Consider the following 15,748-nt stretch of genomic DNA (forward strand, 5'->3'; position numbering starts at 1 on the left):
AGCTGTATGGAGCCATGGCTACACTGAAGCTTCAGGGGTGAAAAACAAGTAAGCGGGTGAAGCTTTAGAGTGAGAACTGACTCCTGCCCACCTCCCTCCCTCAGCGGGGTAGAAAGAAACCCAGAGCTAGCACACACTTCCTCATGTAACATTTATTTGACCGTGTTTCCCCAGAGCGAGGCCCCTCATCACTTACCTTTGAACGTTAAGCTTAGCCCTGCTTGGCATCACATACTCTTTCTTTGTGAGAGATGTTGCTAGGATACAGTGTAACTGACACATTATCTCTATGTGAGACTCCAGTGTTTGGAGAAAGCATCAGTATTGAAATACATCCCTGCTCTTTTGAAAAGCCCCTTTCTCTTTCTCTGAAGCCTGTTTACCAAGCAAAATGGGATCATGTTAAAGAAGTACCCTTGATTGTCCATATTCAAGATCATTTACGTTATTGAACAGTCACTGGTTCTATGGAGCTATTCCTGCGATCCAAATCAACTTGGCAGGAGTTTGATGTCTGTTTTCTGTAATGTCAACTGCTTGTCTTACCCCAAGGGTTTGTCCATCTTAATTTCTTTTTCTTCCCTATTTTCACCAGCCTTCCCTGTCTTAGATGCAGTGGTTGATTTTCCTGAGAATTATAATCAAGCTCTTCAGGCTTGCTTGCTTTTTATCAAGAAGTGCTAGTACTAGAAAAGTAAAGAGTCCTATAAGTTAGAATAGTCATAATTTGATTAGCTGAGGTATAAGAGCACAGAAATTTGAGAGTAGGAGAAGAATAGAAAGTGGAGGATGATCCAATAATAGCTAACATTATTATTCAACCCCAGGTGCACATTAGAATCAATCAGATGAGAAACTAAAAGAATTCTCCAGCCTAGGCCCATTAAAACAGAATGTTTCGAAATCTCTCCCAGGTGAGTCTAACGTGCATCCAGGGCTGAGAACCACTGCCTAGCCAACGACCCTTCATGGAAATTAAAAGGGGAATTGTGGTTACCCTGCTGAATGCTTTTCTTTGGGAGAGAAGACAGAACAACTCGGGTTCTGGGTCTGACACTGATCCTTTCCTCGTTGAGAGTGTAATTTGGTGGTGTGCTGACTAAAGAAGAGGTGACCCCCTTTTCAACACCTCTGTTCCATTCGCCCCAAAAGGCAGAATAACCAGTTGTGCCCAAGCTCTGGTCATTGCATTAATTCTATGTACTTTGCACTGTATGGTATCATATTTTGGAGAGAGAGGAAGAAATTACACATTCTTTAGAGCATGCAAAGTTCCTTCCTAGAGATCTTTCTTTTTAGATTAAAAGGCCTTACATCTTGCTTGCAAATGCTCCTTTCTAGTTCATGAACACTTGATGTGAAATCCAAGATTAGTTTTTAAACATCTGAATATAAAATTTTCTACTCATATATATTAATGAAGCAGTGACCAATTAGATCTATCTTTTTTCTATAATGCCCCTTCCAAAATTACTTTCTTAAATTTTTCGTTATACTGAAGTATAACATAGGTCAAGAAAAGTACATAAATGATAAGCACAGAACCCTATGAACATCCTAAAGGGAACACACCTGCAAACCACCTAGATCAAAAAGTAGAGCATTACCAGCACCTCAGAAGTCCCCAGCACCTGGCCCTGTCTCCATGTCCCCTTGCTTTCTCACCATTTGGTTTGCCCAGGAGAAGTTTCTCAAGTGTTTTCTTTTTGAATTGTAGCTAAAGTGTTACGTAAACAAGGAGCTTGCTGCTTGCCATCTTGAGGGACAGAGAGAGCTATGGTTGTCCTGCCTCCAAATCTCAGTGGACATCTACACTCTCCCCTCCCCCCCGCTTCCCTTAGGGGTGCCGGCTGCCTGCCTGTGAGGACATTCAGACCCTTTGGGGAAACCCAAGCCAGGAGCTGCGATTGGTCATTTAGATTCTTCCTCAGACTAAAACACAAACAGGAAGCTTCAACGGAAAAGAAAAATCACTACTGTACTTTTAAAAAAATACATTTTTTTCCCCACACTCCCCTCCCCAATTTTGATTAGCCAAGGGAGCTTACAGAAGGAAGGCAGAATTATAAGACGATTTAATATAGTATTATTAAAATTTACTTTGCCACTAATTGCCATATAACTTGGAATTTTTCTTAATAATTATTTTAACAACTGGAGGCAAAAATTTCAAAATACTGAGTGAGATAAGAGTCAGATTGCCCGGCTTTAAGTTTATTTTCTATATGACCTTGGGCAGTTGTTACTCAGCCACTCTAGCTTAATTTCCTCATCTGCAAAACTGCACTAAAAATACTGCCTGACCCTTTGTGCTTGTTGTCAGGATCCCAGGCTACATGTGTGAAGCACCTAGAACACAGTCTGCTCTATAGCAAACCCTGTTTAAGTTTATTATTAGTGATAATAGTTACTATTATTATTTAACTGCAAACTCCTTAAGAGCTAGGATTATATTTTCAGGTTCATATCTCTGTTTTCTAGCCATTATATATATCAGATGCTTAATTTTTTTCATTAATTTACATACAGTAAGAAGGTATACTATATATTGAGTAAAATTTCCCCTTTTTAATGTACAGCTCTGCAGGTTTTGATGAAAGACCATCATTTTGTAACCACTACAGTCAAGTTGTAGAGTGGACCCATCACCCTGCCAAATTCCCCGAGCCCCTCTGTTGCCGATTCTTCTCCCCAGCCCCAGCCCATTAGTTTTGCCTTTTCTAGAATGTCATATAAGTGGAATTATGCAATCTATAGCCTTCTCAGTTTGGCTTCTTTCACTTAGCATAATGCACATTAGATTCATTTCTAATGTTGCATGTGTTAGTAGTTTGCTCCTTTTTATTGAAGGATATATTATGATTTGATTATACATTTACCATTTGAAGGGTGAATTAGATTGTTTCAAATTTTTAGCAAATATGAATAAAAATGCAATAAACGGCTACATACATGTTTTCATTTCTCTTGGGTAAATAACTATGAATAGACTTGCTGAGTTGTATGGTGAGTATATACTTAATTTTATAAGAAACTATTAAACTGTTTCCCAGAGTTGCTGTACCATTTTGCATTCCCAGCAGCAATGTATAGAGTTCTAGTTGCTACACATCCTCACCAGCACATGTTATCAGGTGGTGGTGGTGGTGGTGGTTTTGACCATTCTAATAGTAATACCTCATTGTGGTTTTACTTTACATTTCCTTAATGACTAATAATTGTCGATCATCTTTTCACATGCTTATTTATCATCTGTATATCTTCTTTGATGAGAATGTATTCTATCACAATTAAGTATGATATTAGTCGAAGGTATTTTTGTAGACACCCTTATCAAGTTAAGAAAATTCCCTTCTATTCCTAGTTTGCTAAGAGTTTTTATAATGGGTATCAGATTTTGTCGTAGGCTCTTTCTGCATCAATTGAGATGATATTTTTTTCTTCCTTCATCTGTTGATATGGTAAATTACATTAATTTTTAAATGTTGAATCAGCATAAATTTATCCCAGGATAAATTCCACTAAGTCATGATGTTTTATCTTTTGTATATGCTGCTGGATTCTGTTTGCTCATATCTACTGAGCATGTCCGCGTTCATGATCGGTATTAGCCTGTATTCTTTCTCGTGTTATCTTTATCTTGTTTTGGTGTCAGAGTAATGCTCATAGAATGAGCTGAGTATTTTGTCTTTTTCAGTTTTCTGAAACAGTTTTTATGGAATTGATATTCTTTCTTCCTTAAATGTTTGGTAGAATTTACCAGTAACGCCACCTGAGACCCAGTTAAGTTACTTGGAAATAGTTTGATTCTTTTGAGGCTTGGGAGTGGGGAGGCTCCACAGGCCCCCAGCTGGCTGCCTGAGAACTCACCTGCCGCGTCCTCAGCTTAGGGAGGCTGCCAAGCTCCACCTGGGTTTCTTTTCCCTGTGTTGCAGCCTAGAAATTTTTTCCAGGCACTAAGCTGAGCAGGGATCAGGCTAACTCTTTAACCTGTGCTTGTTTTATATTTTTTTAAGTCTAGAACTTTCATCTGTTTTTACATCTTTTTCTGTTTTTCATATTTTTGTAATGTTTTAGTCATTACTCTTTGTCCATTGTGAAACTTCTCCCTAGTAATTGTTTTGTGAATGAAAACATAGATTCACAATCATGTTATTTCCCATGTCTCTTACTCTCTGCCATTTAAAAATAATATCACGAGAAGATAAAGGTCCAGGAAGCTAAATGTGAAGCATTAATGTATGTTAATTATTCTTCCTTGCGTACAGAAATTAGCTGATGTAAATTAGCTGGGGTTGGTTTACTTGTTCCTAATCTGTCTGGAGTCATGGCGAAAGACACGAAAGCATTCTTGCTTTGCAGGTTGTGTGTTGCAGCCCTGTCGGTGAATAACTTCTGTGACAACCGGGAGGCCCTGTATGGTGTATTTGATGGAGACCGTAACGTGGAGGTACCCTACCTTCTCCAGTGCACAATGAGTGACATTTTGGCGGAAGAACTGCAGAAAACAAAAAATGAAGAGGAATACATGGTGAACACGTTCATCGTTATGCAGAGGTAAAGCCTAGGGGTCCTGCTGTGTGTTTTCCTGTTCTTCTTTGAGTGTTTGCCTCTGGTTAGAAAAGTAGGTGCCCAGTGACCTAGGAACACTGTCGCTGATATGGGTATGCAAGATGCATTCAGGTGACTTGGTTTTGCCCAAACTCAGGGATGGACTGTTCCATCTGAGACATGCTGATGTTTTGACAACTTTGTAGGAGGCCAGGTCAATGACAGGAGTTTTGTTTCTCTTGTAACCGGACCTCACAGGTCTGTCATGATTCCAGATTTTCACAGGATTGTTTACAACACATTTCCCCCTCCCCCCGGGTCATGCAAGCTCCAGAGGCCCTTCAGATCTTCTGGTGTGTGGAGTTTTCTTTGAAATGGACTGTTTCTGTATCAGTTCGTTCACCCTTATGAAATGCCGACAGTTGTTCAAGATAGTGCAATCTTTTATGAACCTGACACAGTTAAATTTTAGGCCAGGAGTTGAATAATTCTTCATATGTTATTTTTTTCCCTTATTAAATATTCAAGTTGGTACTATTAGCAGAATCCTAGGCTGTTGCCTGTAGCTTATAGAAATTTTGTCATGTCGTTCGTAATTCTTAGGGCTGAGTTTTATAAGCATTCCCTCATTCAAAGGATCCCTTGTTCTTTTGTCACCGTAATGCCTTCATAGGTTGTAAAGGAATTGCCTGTCTGTTAATATTGTACCGCAAACACTTGCTCGTGTGGGACCAGGAAGCGGAGCGTGCTCTGAAGGTCGTGGGAACAATGACGCTCTTTTCTCTTTCTCTCCTTCTTCTCTCCTTGATAATCTGCTAGAGGAAGTGTCTTTGTAGCAGGGGTAGAAAAAGCATCTGCTAAGGAATGCGGATTTGGAAAAACCTTTAAAGTTGCCCTAAGTCGTCAGTAGTTCTTCCAGAATAGCTCAGCGGAGGCGGGCCCAGTGAGGGTCTGTGCTGCCGACTCACCTCGTCTTTGAAATTCTCAGTGGACATGCACAGGTAGCAATTACATATGGGTCTCGGCTGATATTTACTGAGCCCTTTATATGTGCCAGTCATGGTTCTAAATACCTTAATGCCGTAAGTTTACCCAGTGAGTTAGGTAATGTTGCTGTTCTTATTTTACTGATGGGAAACGTAGGTACCGGAGGTGAAGCTCGTTGCTCCAGGAGATAGTAGATGGTGCAGCCCAGAATCGACCTCAGGTAGTAAGACTCCAGAGAATGTTCTGTCTACTGGGCACACCTGTCTACCTTTCCGTTTGCACCCCCATCTTGTCCTAGCAGAAACAGATAACAGACACACAGACACACACGTGCACACACACCTTTCACACCCCCCCCCAAGAGGTCTGCTTATTACATTCATTCCAGTGCTGCATAAGAATGGAAAACGAAAGAACCTCCGACCCTGATTGCTAGCTCTACTTCTCACAAATACCATCCCATTTCTGCTTTGCTGAGAGTAATCATTGTGCCTTTGCAAGGAAGGAGATAGTGAAGCCAAGTCTTGCCATGAGTGTCCTGAGGTTGGACTTTGAGATGCAAATTGCTAGCACACCTTCAGGGTCATTCGAGGCCTCTAATTTTCTCTGTTTGTTAACGGGGTGAGGGGGGTGCATGGTGGTCTTTTCGGTCCTTAAGAGAACTGCCTATTCTTTGTGCATGACCTCCTGATGCATGTGTGTGGGCCTCCCTGGCTTCCATTGCTAGAATTGTCGCTTGCCTAACCCGACAGGACAGGAGCTGACCCGACAGGACAGGAGCTGCTGAGGGTCTGCCCTTGTAAACAGGAGTCTGTCTGTCCTAACCTTCTTGCTCCTGACACTTGGGGTCATTGGAGCCTGGGCAGCACCCGCCATGGGGCTTGTGGTGGGGCTTCCAGGCTCCTTTCGGTTGTCCGAACCTGCAGATCCTTTGCGTATTTGAGTCGGTGGGTTAATGGTCATGAATTGAAGCACTTTGGAGCTTGATGGATTACTAGAATGTCTTTTCTGTGAATGTTCTAGAGTTGACATTACTGGTCCAGAAAGTCCTCACCATACAGAGCGAGAACACGAATGGCTCAACGTGTAAAAGCCCCCACCCATGAACACCCTCCTTAAAGGGGCCGAGGGCAGTCGGCAGCGTTGAGGTCTGTGTGTCAGTGGGTGAGAGATGTTACACCTGCTTTGATTTAAGTGGTCCCCTCAATTTCCCTCTCCTGGGAGCAGAGGGATTCATAGAGGGCAGAGGAAGCTTGCGTGGCCCTTTCCCACTGTGCCTGGAGCATGCTGGTGCGGGAGGACACGGGCCGTCTCACTGCACATCAGTTCCTGGGGCTTTCAGTGCTAGTGACACTTTGCCCAGTTGTGAGCAGACACCTCGGTGTGGGTATTCGTGCGTCTCTCTGCCTCTCAGAAGCTGAACAGTGCGTGCTTTGGTGGAAGAGGCTGACTCGACCCCCAGGCACCTGTTTCCTCCTCGGCCTGTCCCGCGATGCAGTCTTCTGTTGAATTAGCAAAACTAACCCAGGGCGGGTTGTGTTTGGGGTTTTACCCCGTCTCTTTGGACTCCAGGAAACTTGGAACTGCTGGGCAGAAACTTGGAGGTGCTGCTGTCCTTTGTCATATCAAGCATGACCCTGTGGACCCAGGAGGATCCTTCACCTTGACCTCTGCTAATGTGGGCAAGTGCCAGACGGTTCTCTGTCGGAATGGGAAGCCGTTGCCTCTATCCAGATCGTATGTCATGAGCTGTGAAGAAGAACTGAAGAGAATTAAACGGCACAAGGCCATGATCACTGAGGTGAGGGAGAGCCGTTTTCTTAGGGTGGTGGAGAGGGCGGGGCCAGGGTTGTGGCAGCGCCTGCTAGGGAGCCTTCCCCTTCAAAGAACGTTCTCCGAAGTTGGATTAAAATTAAAATTCCAAATCCCTAGTGTCACAAAGCAGGTTCTTTGTATGCTAGGTGTGAAGACATTATAAAGTAGAGTGTAATGAACCATTGATCAGTGGCCTTGCTGTGTTACTGGCTATGCCAAGTGCTCCATGGCATTGTCCCTCATGGTCCTCACAGCAGCTCTGCGGAGGCACTGGTTTGTTTGGTGGTTAAGGGCTCCACCTCTGAGGTCACACTGCTGGTACCTACCGTATGTCTCCTGGCTCTGCCGCTGGCAGGCCATGACCTTTAAACCCTTGGGCCTCAGTTTCCTTATCTGTAAAGTGGGAATAGTCGTGTATCTGCGCTGCCTTACAAGGCTGCTGTATCTTACGTTTAAGATAATGTCTGTCTCCCCTCTTCTTGTCCCTGTGGTTGATGCGCTGTTGGAGAGTACCGTGAGATTTGGGACGTTATCTTGAACCCTGCCTGCCTCGTGTGTCTGCTCAGGACTGGTTCATTTCAGAACGGCTCTTCCTGGCCCGTGGGCTACAGGAGAAGCCAGGCACCCGCATTGTTGTGTCAGGCTAGGTGACGGTTTGCTGTAGAACCCTGTGTGACCGTGGTCCCAGCGAAGGGAGTAACCTTTTGTCCCTCCCGCCCCAACCTGCCCAGCTGCTGCCCCAGATTTCTCGTGACAGGTGGACACGGCCACTTGCCGGGGGATGAGCAGGCCTGTCCCTGGCATTCCTAACGTGTTCGGGAACCTTCTTCTTCCAGGATGGCAAGGTGAACGGAGTGACCGAGTCCACACGCGTCTTGGGCTACACCTTCCTACACCCCAGCGTGGTGCCTCGCCCCCACGTGCAGTCCGTGCCCCTCACACCCCAGGACGAGTTCTTCATCCTGGGCAGCAAGGGCCTGTGGGACAGCCTGTCCGTCGAGGAGGCCGTGGGTGCAGTGCGCAACGTGCCCGATGCCCTGGCCGCCGCCAAGAAGCTGTGCACCCTGGCGCAGAGCTACGGCTGCCGCGACAGCCTGAGCGCCGTGGTGGTGCAGCTCAGCGTCACCGAGGACAGCTTCTGCTGCTGCGAGCTGGGCGCGGGCGGGGCCGTCCCGCCCCCCAGCCCAGGCATCTTCCCTCCCTCCGTCAGCATGGCGATCAAGGACCGGCCCTCCGACGGGCTGGGCGTGCCGTCCTCCAGCAGCGGCATGGCCTCTGAGATCAGCAGTGAGCTCTCCACTTCCGAGATGAGCAGCGAGGTGGGCTCCACAGCTTCTGACGAGCCCCCTTCCGGAGCCCTGAACGAGAACAGCCCGGCCTACCCCAGCGAGCCGCGCTGCATGCTCCACCCGCTCTGCCTGTCCAACTCCTTCCAGCGCCAGCTGTCCAGTGCCACTTTCTCCAGCGCCTTCTCTGACAATGGCCTCGACAGCGATGACGAAGAGCCCATCGAGGGCGTCTTCACCAATGGCAGCCGGGTGGAGGTAGAGGTCGACATCCACTGCAGCCGGGCGAAAGAGCAGGAGAAGCAGCAGCACCTGCTTCAGGTGCCGGCCGAGGCCAGTGACGAGGGGATCGTCATCAGCGCCAATGAGGAAGAGCCAGGTCTGCCCAGGAAGGCGGACTTTGCCACTGTGGGGACCATCGGGCGCCGGAGGGCCAATGGCTCCGTGGCGCCCCAGGAGAGGAGCCACAACGTGATAGAGGTCGCCACAGACGCACCTCTCCGAAAGCCTGGAGGCTATTTTGCGGCCCCGGCCCAGCCGGATCCTGATGATCAGTTCATCATACCCCCAGAGCTGGAGGAGGAAGTCAAGGAGATCATGAAACACCACCAGCAGCAGCAGCCACCGCCATCTCAGCCACAGCTGCCGCAGCCGCAGCGGCAGTGCCCGGGGGACCAGCTGCCGGACTGCTGCGACACGCCACTATGACCCACCCCGGCGCTGTTCGAGAAATAAACTAACCAGGAAAGACTGAGTCGCAAGGGTCTCCCAAGCTCCCGTTAAACCAGGGGTTCACTCTGCACCCTCCTCCCAGATCCTTTCCCAGCCGTCTTTGCAGCTAGTCTGGAGGTTCCAATTCTGTTGGTGATTTTTTAAATAATTACCACTTTTCTTCTAGTGATGCATTACCAATACGATTGAAGTTTGTTAACTTTTTTTCCTAACATATCAGATGTGTAAAGACAAAGAACAAAAGGTTTAATATATTACAGAGAAACGGTTAATAATAATGTATTATTTTTTAAAATGGCTTTTTATTGTTTTGTTTGGAAGACAGGGCAGATTGCCAATGCTAAATGATTTAATAATATTGTAATTCTGGGGGAATAGGCTTTTTTTTTTTGTCTTGAAAATGATAGACATTTGTAGAATATGGAGACTAACTCCTAGGAGTTGCTTTACTCTTGTCAGGTGACTTAAGTCACTGGGATTCACTAATTTTCTCTGAGAGAACAGTTGATTGAGAAATTTCTATTGTAAATAGTTCAATGTTGTACAGTGATGGTGGAGATGTTTTGCATTCTGGCATCAGGACACAGTCTAAACAGCTGACTTCCCCGTCCTTCTCCTCTGCGGAGCCTTCCCGCCCCGGCCACCTCATAATGCTCCGTTCAGACAAGGGGGCTCTCAGGCCACTGGAGACGAACCTGCGCCCCAGGAGCCTCTGAGCCTTTCCCTCCTCTCCCGCCCCCACCCAGCCTCTTGAGTTTTGCAGACACTTTTTAATTGTGTTCCTTACTGCTGCCACAATCAGCATGACTGTATAGAGTTCAGTTAGATCATTTACATACCAAGAGTTATATTAAAGCAGAATGCACAAATGAACATGTCATAATTTTTGTTACAATAAATACGAAATTTACAAGTATTGGACCCATCTGCTTTTGTCTCAGCAGCCAGATGTGTCTTGCAGACAGTCCCACCAGCTGGGGTTTGGAGTGCATGGGTAGCATGCTGGGGTTAACAGGTATTTCTGACTTTGATTTCTTTTTTTAAGGGAAAACCACCCAGTAGGTTAACCTACATCGAATTAAGGTAGTGACGTTGACCTTATGAGTAACAATATAAATAGTTGACCTTAAAGCCTTTCTATTTCTTTTTATTATGTAGGTGAGATGTTAACAGGGGAACAGATGAAGGTTGCACAGAGCAGCTCCCTGGAAAACCTCCCCCACAAGGCACGATCATTTTTAGTTCTCTCGGGGCCCTTAGGCACACAAACAGGTTAATATACCTTTATTTGCACAGTGAAAATCAGGAGCCGGCGCTCACTGTCAGCGCAGTGGAGTCCACTGGGAAAGCCAGCCTTCCCGGCCGCCTGCCACACCATCTGCAGACTGGCCCCCAGCCCTGTCGGGTGTTGCAGATACTGTTGTCTGTGCCTCACGTGGACCAGCCTCCCAGGCACACCTGTCTCTTGTCTTCCTTCTTCAAGTGGTACCTGGGTAGTTCAGTGACAAGGCAGTTAGTGTTTCTCATCTTGCAGATGCCATGATGGGCATCTGTCCCTTCGCTTGGTGAACCCAATCAGCGGACCGGCCTTGTCTTGGTCATGTCCCTCCCTCATTCGTGCAAGGCGACTCGCCCACCAGGTTCCTTGAAAACCACTAAGGCCGCGGAGGAGGATTCAGCTCATCTCGGCCCAGTGAGGGACTCAGCAGCCAGTGGGCTAGACTGCAAGCCCGGTCAGCGCCCTGCTCTAGACCGCAAGCAAATCCATCTCCGGGCCCCTGCGCCCAGCCCCGCCCAGCACCTAGCCTTCCCCAGGCTTCGCCCTGCTCCAGGTGGGTCGGGGCCGACCTGACAGGTGCCGGGTTTCCTGCCAGCAGACCCCACTCTGGAAGACCTAGGCCGGTTCTCTGACTCCTGCAGTCGGAGGTCCTCTGTAGGCAGGCTTCCCCTTAGGTGGGGCGCACCCAGGTCATCGGTGTGGGGTTCTCTTCCACTACACTCACTTCTCAAGGGGTTGACATTCACTGCCTTAATTGAAGTCGACTAAAGAGTTAGTCATCTGAGAACTCCACGATGGGTCCCACAGCAGCCACTGGGACCAGCAAGCCTCACGGGGAGACTCTCCTCATCTAACTTCTGTGGCTGATGTGGGAGAAGGGCACAGCTTGGCCTTGGTGTGTCCCTTGGTCCACCCGTGCGGTCAGTGCTTGCCTCTCTGTTTATTACGTCATTAAGTCACACTGAGCACACGCTACATTGAGGTACTGTGGAGATGAAAGACCAAATTTTGCCTTTTGGGAGCTTGGGGTAAATAGGCATGTGGATGGAAAGATAACAGATGAGCGTGTTAAGTGGCCAAAGAGGCAGAGACATACTCATGGTCTCCTTGCTCTTCCGCGGGAGCATCCCAGTTATTTTCTGAGGAGTTTCTTTACTTTCCATCATGGTACCATCTGATAATATATGTAAACCGTAGAGGGCTTACCATACCACAGCCATGGGATCTCCAGGGTAGGAGCTAGAAGGGGGCACCCCTGCCTGCTGGGAAGCCCAGGTGATTGGGAAAGGGCCGGGGAGAAGCGGAGGAAGGGGCCGGAGCGGAAGCTTTTAGAAGCTCTGAGGAAGCTTGCGGTCTTGCTAGTACACTCAGCTCCCAGTCGACGACCCCAGATCAGCCGCGTGCATGCCGGGGAGTCCTGACACTGAAGAGGGCACCAGGGGAGCCCTGACACCCAACCTGTGTGACCTGGTTACTCTCGATTGCTTTTGTCACAGCACCACCTGCTGGTGAGGTTAGCCTTTGGGTGGAAATAGCCTTAACTCTCTTATTTATCTTTCCTCCAGGATTCCAGAAGAAATAAAGTTTATGTTACTTATTATTTTCCTAGACACATGAAAGTGATCTGAGCACCACTGAGGCAGAGAAGCCAAGTTAAACCGTATGACTGGACCTGCGGAGGTGCGCTTTGTAAGGCGGTACAGCTGACGGCCGCTGGTTCCGGTGATGGGCACTTGGTCCGTGGGAAATTGACATGCAGACATATCGAGAGGTGTAACCAGAATCATAGCATTGACCTGGGAGAGGGCAAGTCAGTGCCTCCAACAACCGTCTCATTCCCCATTCCCCTTGGTGAAAAACAAACACAATGATCCCTGAAATGCTTTGGCTCTTATAGGACATCTGAGAGTCAGCTTACTGCTGGCACTGCCCAGTGAGGAAAAAAAGAATAATTTCCATTTTACGGTGTTAACGCCCATGCGAACACTCAGAGAAGGCATCGTGAATGCACCCCGACGCATCAGGAGACAGAATTTCTGTAAGGTGTGGGGGTTGTGGCATCTGCCCAGTGATCAAACCAGGTCCTGTGTTGGAAGCAATCTGTAGATAGTAAAGCCTTATTTTATGCAAGTGGAAGTGTCGTCATCGTTGGTAAGTGAAGCCCTAATGGTGTCCCAAAAGGAAAGAATTGGGAATACGGCAAAAGTACCTTTTTAAATTAAAAATGTAGGTATCTGTTGAATTGTCGCAGAAGAGAAAGGTGAGGTAGTGGTAGAAAAAATAGGGTTTTGTCATTTCTTGCTATTGAATTTCATTTTTCTTGCAATTCATCCCCCAACATACATTTTGTGCAGATCAGTCTAGGCAATAAAACCTCGTTTTATTTCACTCTTGTCATTTATCTGTCATGAACTGATTCCCATCGCCATGTATTTGAACGAGTGTTCTAAAATCTGTTTTCAATTCTCCACCATCCCCAAAAGACCAAAGTTGCAACCAAGGTCAGACTCAGTTTGGCAAGTCCATTACCCTGACCACGGATTGAAACGTCCTGAGAGTGGAGGCGGGTCCTGCATATTGTCGCCTCTCTTCTAGAAGACGGAGGTTGAACACGTGACAGGAAGAACCGGGCAGATGGATCCCCCGGGTCGCCTTCCATTTTCTGGGCTGTCACGCTGTCCCCTGCCCTGAATTTAAGTGTCTCTAAACAGGTACAGTTCTGCTGGGCTCTGGATCATTAGCGCCTTCGTTTTGTTCTAAATCAGAAACAGTGTTCTAGCCGGCTCGAAGGGCAAGGAGAAGCAGAACTCTTGGAGGATTTTCTTCCATCTGCTTCTCACTAAACTACTCCCACCCTCTCCCCGCCTCTCTAAAGGCGGGACGTAAAACGCTGCAAACATATTTCCAGCACTTTCTGCTCATTACTGTTTCTTAGGTCTTATTCCAACGAGCTTTTACCTTCCCTTCGTTACTAATCTCATCCATGGAAAGAAAGTTGAAATAGCAACTGAGGTAAATTTCCCAAATGTGGCCAGCCCAGATGCTGGTTCTCGAGCTCATTTAGAGGTCACTTGCTTTTCTGAGTCTTTAAGAAAACCGCTCCACAATGACCACTTGGAGGTCCCTAAATCGGCTGACGATATTGCCCTGAAAGCCAGGAATAAGCCACGCACGCAAAATATTTTGTTTCGCGGTCTATAATCCATTTTTAGAACTACTCGAATATTCCTTTTCCTAGAGCATTTCAGGGCGTTAAAATAGCTCACTGGAAAACGTGTGCTGCTGCTTACCCCGGCACAGCCAGCCGTGCCCTTCCTTCTGGAGAGGCGATGCGCTGAAGCCGTCATCTCTCCCAGGTAAACCGGCCGGGGCTTTTCCCTTAGAATATTTTAGGCTGTGTTACAACGCTGTCTGCATATAACTTGCAGGTAATTTTTACGTAAACATTTTTATGACTCTTCCACTCTTCAAATTTAAATCTTATGATATTCCTTGGATTACGACGTGTTGTTGGGGTTTGTCCTTGTGCCTTCTCTATTCCTGGCGCATGTTCTAAGGGATGAGATGGTACGTGCTGGGGACGAAAAGGCCAGTGGCAGGAATGGTGAGGACACCAGTGTGACTATAGCGTGCTACCTCTCCGGTCCACGTCAAACGAGTCTGAGCATCGTAGGATGGAGATGACCTTGAGATGTCCCTGGGTGCCCGCTTCAAGGCAGAATCCGAACTGTGAGGCTCTGCCTTGTGCTTTTGTTGTTTTTCTTGCTGACGCTCCAGAGAGAGAGAGAGGCTCCTTGACTCGCTTCATATTTTGTCGAGCATGTGGATACGCTGGACGCCCCCTCTGTGCACAAGTGCTGGGGCAGGCAGAGTGCAGTGAGGGGACCATAGCGATGGATGATAAACCGCATTTAAAAGATGGCAATCTACTACAGAGACGCACAAAACCAAGGACGGGTGCTGGGGAAGGCCAAGCCCGAATTCGGGATTCTCCTTAAATCCCAGCCCCTCGGTGTGGTCCTTGAGAACCAGAGCTGCATGAAGTCCTTCCTGTCCACCTGTGGCCTTCAGACTTTTCTGCCTGTGACTTCCTCGGGGACCATCCTGACTTCCCGCCTCCGATGAACAAAGAAGGGAGCAGGGCCCACACCCCAGGAGCTGCTCCTCACTAACGCCCAGAGCAGCTTCCTCCCTGCAACGGAGCCAGTAACCATGGCTGCACACTCGGGGCGCACAGTCACAGGTCGCCCAGGGTCCCCCCGTGTCTGCCTCTCCCCACTGCCCCCTGGATACCTCCCTCCCAGGACTTGGGCACCTCCTGCAAGCCTGCCGCTGGCGGATCCTGTCGTCTGTCACCAAGTCCTGTCACTTCTACTTCCTGAACCCTCCTGATGGAGGAGAGGGACAAAGAATAAACTTTTTTTAAGTGAAAATGATGATTTTAGACATGAAAAACACGTGAAGAAAATAGAGGAGGATTATGGGATCAAGAATGATATTTGACCTGGTTGAGAAGACAGGATCTGGAGGAGGAGAATTTCAGGCAGAGAAACTGCAAGGGCAAAGCCCCGGGGGACAGGAGCCGGGGGCGGGGACGGGGGGTCTTGGGACATTCAGGGGAAGCAGTCATTCAAAGCATCCCTCTTTTTACCCCTGGTTCTGAATCGATGGGGAAATAAGACCAGCAGAAAGGTCAAAAGGGTCACCTTTATTACTTAAAGCTGGCAGTGTGTCATTGGTAAGTGGTTTTGCGATTACTGAACCCCATCATCGGCCAGAGTTGCCCCCAGCAGCACTTGATGGAGGTAGACCTCCTCCTTGCTCTGGAGTAGAGAGCGCCCCCTGGGGGTGCAGCTGAGAAGGGCTCCCTGCAAAACGAGGGAAGATGCCCAGCTACGCAAGTGCGTTGTATCCTTCCCCGATTCTTCCCTGAGGGGGGCCAGGGAAGTCCACAGCTGGAAGGCGGGTCCTCCCGCTGCACACTTGTCACGCTCAGGGAGCTCGGCGTGGATGGAGGGTGTGAGGTGATGCCGCAGATGCAGACCAAGGCCGGCTGACGCGGACAGATGCTTACTGAGCCCCTGAGCGCACAGCCCTG

The 15,748-nt window shown here is 47.9% G+C and overlaps 1 protein-coding gene across 1 annotated transcript in view; it reads left to right on the plus strand.

Moving 5' to 3' along the window:
• The window catches only part of PHLPP1 (PH domain and leucine rich repeat protein phosphatase 1), a gene marked incomplete at its 5' end in the record, with an annotated part of 165,210 nt that extends 154,923 nt beyond the window's left edge, over positions 1-10,287 (plus strand). The window contains 4 exons of the mRNA XM_006913756.2: positions 1-48; positions 4,363-4,557; positions 7,111-7,339; positions 8,190-10,287. The exon at positions 1-48 is cut by the window's left edge and continues 48 nt beyond it. Coding sequence (XP_006913818.2) covers positions 1-48; positions 4,363-4,557; positions 7,111-7,339; positions 8,190-9,347 — 1,630 coding nt within the window. The remainder of the gene's footprint in view (positions 49-4,362; positions 4,558-7,110; positions 7,340-8,189) is intronic.
• Positions 10,288-15,748: the final 5,461 nt, after the last annotated feature.

The sequence above is a fragment of the Pteropus alecto genome, unplaced genomic scaffold (genome assembly GCF_000325575.1).
Source record: "Pteropus alecto unplaced genomic scaffold, ASM32557v1 scaffold14, whole genome shotgun sequence".
NCBI lineage: Eukaryota > Metazoa > Chordata > Mammalia > Chiroptera > Pteropodidae > Pteropus > Pteropus alecto.